The 10,290-nt window shown below is 47.1% G+C and overlaps 2 protein-coding genes across 2 annotated transcripts; both read right to left on the bottom strand.

Annotated features, from left to right (window-relative positions):
- Positions 1–2,883: 2,883 nt before the first annotated feature.
- On the bottom strand, positions 2,884–4,122 carry LOC123327177. Its single transcript, XM_044922841.1, has one exon. The coding sequence runs from the start codon at positions 4,120–4,122 to the stop codon at positions 2,884–2,886; it is 1,239 nt and encodes a 412-aa protein (XP_044778776.1).
- A 374-nt stretch (positions 4,123–4,496) lies between these two features.
- On the bottom strand, positions 4,497–8,477 carry LOC123327176. The gene has a single exon (XM_044922837.1). It carries the CDS (start codon positions 8,475–8,477, stop codon positions 4,497–4,499), a length of 3,981 nt encoding a protein of 1,326 aa, XP_044778772.1.
- Positions 8,478–10,290: the final 1,813 nt, after the last annotated feature.

The raw sequence follows: 10,290 nt of genomic DNA, 5'->3' as shown, positions 1-10,290 counted from the left end.
GCTCAGGAAGGCATTCATTTCTTCCCAAGCTGGGATCTCGGATTTGGCAGTTAGCGACTGTTCCCATAAGGACAGGGTCTGCTTGGGCAGTTTGCTCGCGCAAAGGAAAACCAACATACAATCCCAGTTTTCTGTGGATACCTGGGAATGCTCTAGTGCTGTTAAACACCCCTGAATCGTGGATTGTAGCTCTTTTAGAGCATGACCAGATTCTTGCGAAATTGAGCTCAAGTTAAAAAGAAGCTTGAGCTGGCTGTTGACTAAAAGTCGCTTATTTTGGAACCGATCTCGAAGCGCCTCCCAAGCCGAAGCAAAACCATCATTCGTGAGAGGAGATTTCGCCACGATGGCTTTTGCTTCGCCACTTTTTTGGTAAGGAGGTGGAATAGCTTCTCGACCGGAGTCAACCTGGGGTTGTTTACGTAAATTGCCGTGAATAGGTCCCGGAAAGTGGGCCATCGGAGGTAGTCGCCATCGAAGACTTCCGTGTCGCATGGAGGTAAGCGGCAGCCGGACGCAATTAGCGGCTGAGAGGGTGCTTGCGCGACTTGAGGCGTTGCTCTGTCGATTGTTTCGCCAATTTGTGCTGCACATGACTCGTATACTGAGTCATATTTGGCCTGGAGAATAGGCACTGTGTCGAGGGATCCTTCTTGGGCCATTAGGTCAGAGCATGTTTCGTACTCTCTTTCCACTTTGTCCCATAAGGCTCGCACCTGTTGCAGACGGACTTGTAACGTGTGTAGGGACGGAGAGGCTTGATCAGGAGTGTTGATCTTCGCTTCGAAAAGGCTTACGCGATCGCTGACGGCGATGAATTTATGCAACGCTGCGTTTGCGGGCGTTGGCTGCTCAGAGGATGCCATTTTCTTTGTGTTAGAGCGTGTGACGCGGAGGAAATCAGTCCCGACAGCGGAGGGACTCTCGGATTTTCTCGATAGAGAAGACTCACTAGACGCTCGCGTCACTGGTCGGGAAATGACCAACCTAGGAGTTGTCTTCGAACTGGTCGATGGCAAAACCTTTGCTTTCGGAGTGGGAGTCGCGGGTTTGACCCTAGGACTAACGGACTTGGGTGCTGGCTTACCGCGAGTGGATAGCGGAGATTGCGGGTTGAACTTTTGTTCTTTTCCAGGTGCGGTGGTCTTTTTCTTGTCTCCCTCTAGGGGCATGCTCAGCTATGCCCTAAGAGAAGGAAGTCAAGAAGGCCTGCACGCCGCAAACAAAAAAAGTGTGGAATTGAAGAAAAAAAAAAAAGAACCAGACACAGAGGGCACCAAAATCTGGATGGACAAAGGATCCCGTCGGAATTCGGGAGAAAGTTGCAATTGGGATCTGGAGATTGGAGCACGAAAGAAACAAAAATCGCAGTCTTTGTGAAATAAGGCCCAATAGATCTTCAATCAACTGGAAAAAAGCTTAAATGAAGCACAATATAGCTAAAATTCAGTGTGAAAAAAAATAGCTAGGAGGATTCACAAAAGAAAACCAACAGCTAGAGTGAAGTCCACAAGAAGATATAGCTATATTGGTGGTCTAGAAAAACAATAGATCAAATTTATTTAAAAAAAACTATGAATTGCAACTTCTGGAAAAATAGCTTAATAAAAATAGCTACCAGCTGGAGTCTGGATAATAGCCAAGAATTTATAAAAAATCGCTACCGACTGAAAATCCCGAAAAGCAAAAAAAAAATAGCTAATATATAGAAAATAGCTAGAAAACAGCTATAAAATAGCTAGATATAGTTAGAAAATTCAAGTTTAAATTTATAAAAAAAATAGCTACCGGCTGGAGTCTGGAAAATAGCCAAGGATTTATAAAAAATCGCTATCGACTGGAAATCCCGAAAAACAATAGCTAATATATAGAAAATAGCTAGAAAATTCAAGTTTAAATTTATAAAAATAGCTACCGGATTTAGGACCACAATTTTATTATTTTAATTTTGGAAACCAGAAATGGGAGCCAGAAATAGCTTGTAAAAAAAATTATTATTTGGGTTAAATAATTATTAAATAATAATCAATAATAATAATAATTAAAACAATCGTTTCTTTCCTTTTTTTTTTTTTTTTATTAAATTATTTATTTTTAAATTTTATCGTCGGACTTATTTATTTTATTTTGTCTCGACAATAGGGTATTCTCTCGTCGCTATGCGCTGGTTTTTTTGTCAGGGCAATAACGAACAAAGAGGAGACGAAAGAACTTGCACTTGGCAAGTCTGTGTAAGTCGCGACTGTGTGTATGTGAATATCGTTGGAATCTATGTATGACAATGGATATGTCGTAATGTATGTATATGGCTATGTATATTTGTGTGTATGTGAAATTTTTGGTGATTATATGTATGTGTATATTTAATTGAATTTAATTAAATTTGTATATTGTATTGTATTGTTGTATTTGTATTGGGTTGTATATTTTATTGAGGCACAAAAAAAAAACAGCAGTTTAGCAGCGGACGATAACAGTGAATTTTGGAAAGTGTATATATATATATATGTACATGCGCTTGGATATCAGCGGAGCACCGTGAGACGAATTAGGGGGCCGGTATTGGCAAAGTGCTTGTTTATGCACTTAAAAAAAAAATAATCACGGTGGCTGGGCGCATGTACTTATATATTTTCACTTTTCACTTGATACGGATGGACGGAAAGAATAAACGCCGTTGGAAAAACGAAAATGGCGACCACGGACGGAATAGGATTTAAAGCCGTACTTATCTTAAATTTTCCGCAAGGAGCGCTGGCAGGATCAGAGCTCATCCGGCTCGAAGGACCATGAAGTGGAGTGGGCGGAAATGTTTGTTGTTGTTGTTGCTGCGGATTCCTCCAGAAATTAAAACGCGCGGGGTTGACTTCAACTTTTCGTTCTTTATTCACGCACTTGTAAATTAAGACTACCGTTCCGCGACATCCCCTCCCCCGTGAAGCAACAGCATTCACCACATTCAGAACGGCTAACTTCGAAGCTGGACGCAGCACTAGTCCTCACCGAAGCCCGCCGTGGCACTCCATCTTTCCGGGTGAACACCTCTTCAACGACGCCTCTTTTCCACTCCCTGCGTTGTATGGCCGGATCGCAGATGTATACCAGGTCTCCTCGCTGGCACCATTTCTTTCTGCGAACAAGCGTGGGCAAGTACTTGTGCACCCATCGTTTCCAGAACCGATCTCTCATCATCCAAACGATACGCCACTGTTTCCTTGTTGTGCATCTCTCAGATGCCAATTCATCATCTCCAGGAAGACTTGGCACATCGGGCATTCCTTTCAACAGGTCGTTCGGTGTCAGTGGAGCCTCCTGGTCCACTGTGATCGGCAAGTGCGTGAGCGGGCGGGAATTCACTATGTTCTCCGCCTCGATCAGCAAGTTCTCCAGCACGTGCTCCTTGGGTGCAAGTTCCTTCATCGTATGCGCCAAAACCTTCTTCACGCACTGGACCATCCTTTCCCAGACACCTCCCTCAGCTGGGCTTGATGGGCAGTTGAAGATCCATTCGATTCCTTTAGATGAAAACTCGCCCTGTATCTTCACTGGGTCAAATACATCGGTGAATCGTCTGGCCTCTTTATCGGCTCCCACAAAGTTCTTGCCATTATCGCTCCTTATTCTAACCACATGTCCACGGCGGCACATGAAGTTTCTCATAGCGATGATGCATGAATCTGTTGACAAATCATGAGCCATCTCCAAGTGGACGGCTCTCGTAGTTAAGCAGGTGAATAGCGCCACCCACCTATTCTCTGTTCGGCGCCCAATCGACACGAGCAATGGTCCGAAATAGTCCAGGCCAGTGAACTTAAATGGCCATCCATTTGCCTCAAGCCGATCCTCTGGCAATGGGCCCATTTTCGGTTGTGTCGGTCGTGCTTTCCGCAACTTGCATACGTTACAGTCAGCCACCACCTTCCGTAGAAGCCTCCTCACGTTAGTTATCCAAAACTTTTGGCGAATCTCGCCGATGGTGGCCTCCACGTTTTGGTGGCACATCCTCTCATGGTTGTGACGAACGATCATTTCCGCCAGTGCACTTTTATGGGACAGTATGATCGGACGGCGAGCCCCATATGGTACGCATGCCGCTGCGTCAATCCCTCCATTGGCACGCATGATACCCTCTCTATCCAAATACGGCGAAAGTCCTGATAATTGGCTGCTCTTGCTGACCGTTCCTGTTTGAGCTTCCTCGCCGAACGCTTCTCTCTGCGCCAGCCGGACCAATGCGTGCTCCGCGTCAGCAAGTTCGACAGAGGTAAGCCCGTGTTCTTCTCGCTCGTAGCGTTGCCCGCGACAGCGTCGAATAAATCTTAGGATCCATGCTGTCGTTCTTACCAGTCGGTTGAATCTCGAGAACCTCTGCCAAGATAGAAGGGGCGCGTTTACCATGGCCAATACAAACTCACCTGACATCTCTTCTTCCTCAGCGGCCTGTGGAGCGCGTCCATCGGTTACAGAAAATTTGGGCCAACTTTCTTCAGGTCCCGTTAGGAACCTTGGCTGAGGTCCACGCGGCGTTGCGACCTGGTTGCGTCGTCTGCCACGTTTTCGGCAGATGGTAGCCATCTCCATTGGGAAACCTCTGTGGATTCTAAGATTTCTGCCACCCGATTTCCAACAAATTGCTTATATCTCCGGTGAGTACTGGTGATCCAGTACAGCACGGTCTTACAGTCGGTCCATAGTGTGCAGCTGCTGATCGCTACACCGTGTTCCTGTTTAACGGTGTCCATCAGTCTAGTTCCTAATACAGCTGCTTGAAGTTCCAGTCGTGGGATCGACATCGTCCTCATGGGAGCACATTTCGTTTTGGAACACACAAAATGTGCCTGCACATCGTCGTTTGCGTATGTGGCCCGCCAATAAGCCGCCGCGGCGAACGCAGATTGGCTGGAGCCCACGAAGACGTGCAGCTGCAGTGTCCGTACACATCCAGCGCCGAAGTAATAGCGTGGACATCGGAATTCTTCAATGTATTTCATTTCTTGCCGCCAGCACTCAAATGCTGCGGCCAATTCGTCTGGGAGCGGCTCATCCCACTTGACTCTCCTCCGCCAAATCTCTCGCATCAACAGTTTAGCGGTTATCATGTAGCAGCTCAAGAACCCAATCGGATCGAATGTGGACATAACAAGGCTTAGAAACTCCCTCTTGGTAGGGACGCGTTTCCCGTCCATCACACTGCTGGGTACCCGATGGTATTTGATGCTAAACTTGAAGTTATCCGTAGCCGGCTGCCAGTACATTCCCAATACTTTCTCCTCAGATTCGCTCCATTTGACATTCGTGTTGGATCCTTGTGGGTTCAGAGCTTTGACCACATCTGCCGAACTGGAGGAAAACCGACACAAATCAAATCCTGCGTTTGCGTGTATTTCTCTCACCCGTGACGAAACGGCGACAGCATCGTCCTTGCTCAGGAAACTGTCCACATAGTCGTCCACATAGTGGTACTCCTTTATCGCCAGAACCGCTCGCGGATCCGTACTACTATATTGCGAAGCGTTGACGAGCTTCACATAGTCCGCAGCACAAGGAGAGCAAGCTGCTCCGAATGTCATGACCTGCATCTCGTAGGTGTCCGGGTTCCGACGATCCTCTCCATTTCTCCACAAGAATCGCTGGGCACATCTGTCCTGTGGCTGTATCAGCACTTGGTGAAACATCTCCTTAATGTCTGCACATACTCCAACTGCTCCTTCCCGGAAGTGGAAGAGCACTGCTGGTAGGGATTTGTAGCGCTGAGGGCCTTTCATCAGCGCCGAGTTCAGTGATATATCGTTCACTTTGGCTGCGGCATCGAAGACTAGACGGATTTTTCCCGGCTTGTTTGGGTTCTCGACCCCGAAATGCGGAAGGTACCATACCTTGCCGTTGGTGTGGGTTATCCCCTGCGGCTCTAGTCGTCGTGCATATCCCTTCTTGATGTAATCATCCATAATTCCCTTGTATGCCCGCGCGAAGACCTCGTCGCGCTTCATTTTCCGTTCAATGCTGACGAGTCTCTTGAGTGCCATGTTGTAGCTGTCTGGCAGTCTCACCTCGTCGTCTTTCCATAGCAGACCAGTCTGGAATCGTCGGCCTACACGTTTCGTCGTGTCCTCCAAAATGCTTAAGGCTCGCACATCGTCACCAGCTGCGACCGGCGGCGCGGGCTTTACTCCAAAATTCTCAGTTTCGAAGTAATCGCTGACCATCTTCTCTAGAAGATTATCGTGTGACACGGCTAAAAGGCATGATCTCGATACCGGTGGACTTGCACTCCCTTTTACCGGTCCGTACACCACCCATCCAAGTTTGGTGGCGGCTGCAAATGGTCCTCCTGCTCCAAAGCTTCTGGTCCTCAGTGGAATACCCAAATGAGCGTGATCTAAGCCGATCAATATCCTTGGCGTTGCATCGAAGTATGGTTTAACGGGTAGGCGTGCATTTTCCTTTCTTGCCTTAACATTCTCCCGACGCAAGCTTTGCATCGGAAGATTTAGATTCGATACAGCGAACACATTTCGTAGGTCATGGCGCATGGATTTGCCCGTGCCACTTATCTGCAGGCTAACTACCGTAGTGTGCTCTCTGGCGGATTTGCCACCAAACCACTGCACGTTGAGCTGTCGACTCTCTCCCTTTAGGTTCAGGCTCTGGATAATGTCGTCGTCAATAAGCGTTACGGACGATCCCTCATCGAGCAGCGCGTATGTGTCCACTTGCTTATTCCTCCCGTACAACGTCACGGGCAAAATCCGGAATAGCAGGTGATCTCCATCCGGGTCAACGCAGCTAAGGTTTCGGTGTGGCGATTCCTGGCCATCCTCGGCCTGTCCTGCTTTTGGCGTTGCAGTCGTTGACGTAAAGGGATTACGTCGGCGATGGCTGGTGACCCTTTGCAGCTCCTGATCTCGAGTGCTCGTATGCTCCTTCAAGCGGCCGCCGTTCGACTGGGGTAGCCTGGAATTCCCGATTCTATCGTGGAGCAGGTAGTTTTGCCTTCTTTGGCACCCGTTGACACTGCATTTGGTGCCCTTCTTGCAGAACCGGGCCATGTGTCCACTCTCCAAGCACGCGAAGCAGATCCTATGCTTCCTTGCTAACTCGATTCTCGATGTCGGAAGTGCATGATGAAATTCCTCGCAGTCCTTGATCCCATGCTGCCCCTCACATATTGGACAACATTTGTGAGAGTTAGTATCCTTTCCATCCAGACGACTTGTGCTTGCCTGCAATAGCCTTCGCTTCGGATCTTTACTTGCAGCATCCGTGACAATGCATATCAATCTAGCGAGCTCGTGTAGCCATTCGCTAAAATGCACCACTGTTGGATATGGTTCTATCGTAGCTGCATGCTTCGCCCAGTCTAACCTCTTGCTTATAGGCAACTTAGCTATCAGCTCCTCCATTAGGGTAGGATTTCCTAAATGCTGAATGCCGTTCTTTGTTGACTTCAAAAACGCGGCGAGGTTGCTCACCTTTGTGGCAAACGGCACAATTCTGGCTATGTTCGGTTCTGATATTGGCAGCACATCTCGCACGCTCTCCAGTTGACTTCGAATCAGTTGCTCCGGGCGTCCATATCGAAATCGAAGCTGCTCCATAACTTCTTTCACATTGTTGGGGTGGATGAGCAGCGCCTTTACTGCCGCTCGTGCCTCACCCTTCAAAGCCTTCACTAGCCTTTGATTATTCTCCAAGGCTGTACATTGATATGCCTCCGTCGTCTCCGTAAACGCGCACTGGAATATTGGCCATTCCTCGGGCTGGCCTTCGAACTCTGGAAGATCCGGTAATCTACGTGGCGTCCATACATTTGGTATACTTGCCGGTGCTGTCCCGTAAGACCCAGGCGCAGTAACCACTAAGTTGCGTTGTGGCTCCCGTAGTGCATCAACATACCCTAGTTCTGGCTGCACCGTGGCCGTAACGTAGCAAGGCGGAGATAGGCTCACTGTTGTACAGTTATTATTCCGTGTGACTTGTTGCCCACTAGTTCCACTCAATTGTGGCTGCAAATTTGCACTCAACTGTGCGAGCAAATTTGCACTCAGTTGTGCGAGCAACGGTTCATTCAAAGATGGCGTCACAAATTGTTCCCGTTGCAAATTTTCACTCAACATCTGCGTCGTCGCTCTACTCATAGCTGACGACGTTTCACTCATACTTAGCGGTGTATTCGCCGCACCGTTACCGCTCAACCCGATTCCAACGGGATTTCTTGCGGTCTCTACTTGCCCTTCATTTGCCTTGGCCTTGGATAGTTCCCTTTCTAAGGTTGCGATTCTTTCCAGTAGGTTCGCCACCTCTACAGTTGTGGAATTTGTAGTCTGCCCTGCTTTGGCAGGCTGCGGAGTACCACTCGGATTCTGACCGAGTAATCCACTTTCCTTGGAACTTTGAGGCTGCTGTATATCACTAGCCACACTCGTCGTGGGCTCTTTGGACTGATCTAGTCTGGGGCTTCGCCTCAGCGCCGTCATGTTGCAAATCACAGGGTGCGAATAAAGAGTGCGAATAAAAGAAATGTCGAGCCGCCGACAATACCCAGGAAATGCCTTAAACGCTCATTGGCTTACACAAATGAAGATAGTTTTATTCTATAGGGAAATTATACAGTTTTAAAGGCATTACAAATTTCAACTTATATCTATTCTGAATCTTACGTACCGCAGTTTCTCTTCCCTCACTATTGGTATCGTCAAACGAACTGATATGGCGCGCAAAGTACCTTAATTTTAAGTAAATCGATGTGACCAATTACAATAACTATAAAAATGCATACATTTAGTATTTAATGTGACCGAGTGCCCTTGACCGTTGACAAATAACTGAACTACTTATCGATAGCCAACTTATCCGTTCCGCGACACCCACATTCTTCTACCTCATTTATCCACTGGTCAACATCAACACTACCTATAGTACCTGAGAATTCAGAAATACTACCTTAGACATCTTTTAGAGTAAACCATGACCTATTATTTTTATTTGTCGTCATTGGTGCAGTTGCTACTGACTCATCGTCCGAAATGTCTTGTTCTTCATTGTGTAATCTGTATTGAGCAAGGACCCGCTGTTGCAGCATGCTTTTAGTACCACTTGTCTGCAAATTTAACTCAGACAGCTTATTTCGTAGGTCATCAACGCGCAGCGCAAGAATTTCAATCCGATCCATTCTAAATAATATAAAATTTATCAGTACAAAATTCTCAACACGGAATAAAATCAACTGTATATTCTTTGCGTCAAGCTGCAAAACTACTTAACATACCCTCTTTTTAAAGTTTTCAACACTACTTAGCCAACTCTGTTAAATCTATGTTAACAGCAAACGATACACAACTTGCGGCGTCGTTTTCGCCTCTTCGTTGTCCTCGCCTCTTTCGTTCCTACTGCCTCGCCTCTTTCTTTGTTGCTTCGCCTCTCTCGTCGCTGTTGCCTCTCGATCGCCTTCGTATATGTGGCGGCACATTTCGTTGCGCCGTTATTCTTCTGCTTCTTCTTCTGCCACTGAAGCGACTGTCATTTTTCTGATTGCTTCACCGTTCTTCTTCTTCTGTTACACCGTAACCGTCGTTTTGCCGTTCTTCTTCAATTCTCTGCTTGCAATTTCTACGGCGCGGCCTTCAACTTTTGGTCAGCGCCGTTGTGCTTTTGAATAAACACAGCGTCTCCAACACCTTTTGGCTGCTGCCGTTTTTCTCCGAGCATTAGATACGGAATCTCCAACACCTTTCGGCCTCCGTCTTCTGAAGTCTTCCAATGAACACTGCGTCACAAACACCTTTTGCTCGCCGTCGTCGATTGACTTCTAATTGCTTCAGCCTCACCGCGACTCTTTTTTGCGTCGTTGTCGTTTTTCTTTTTATCGATGCGGCGTCACGTTCTGTCTCGCTCGCACTCATTAAATTGGCACTTATGCATACAAGTTAACAACTAAGAGCACAGACATTCATGTCAACAATACACAAACACTAAGTTACCACATATAAACAATGCTGACGCGCCCCAACGGAGTTCAGCGCTCTGCGCTACGAACGGTCAGCAACAGCAACTGGACACCCCTTATCCGGGGTACCAAGCTATGTTGCATAAATGCTGAGTCGGCTTGCCGACCATGGGTTTATGGCGTGATGCATTGGAGCCAGGGTAGATCCATACTTTTCATATTCTTTTGTATTCAGTTCTAAGCTTGCACTTTAACAATAAAGATCAGCTACTCCGGCACTTGGCCGTAAAATACCAATTGTTTTAATTGAACATTCTCGTTGAGCCAAAAGGCCATAGAAAGAC

Source organism: Drosophila simulans, chromosome 2L (genome assembly GCF_016746395.2).
Source record: "Drosophila simulans strain w501 chromosome 2L, Prin_Dsim_3.1, whole genome shotgun sequence".
Classification (NCBI taxonomy): domain Eukaryota; kingdom Metazoa; phylum Arthropoda; class Insecta; order Diptera; family Drosophilidae; genus Drosophila; species Drosophila simulans.
The sequence above is the reverse complement of the archived record's forward strand: the minus strand, read 5'-3'. Positions and strand labels throughout refer to the sequence as shown.

Excerpts from the sequence above, each read along its gene's own strand:
- LOC123327177 (XM_044922841.1), bottom strand. The coding sequence starts at position 4,122 with ATGCGTGCCAATGGAGGGATTGACGCAGCGGCATGCGTACCATATGGG.
- LOC123327176 (XM_044922837.1), bottom strand. The coding sequence starts at position 8,477 with ATGACGGCGCTGAGGCGAAGCCCCAGACTAGATCAGTCCAAAGAGCCC.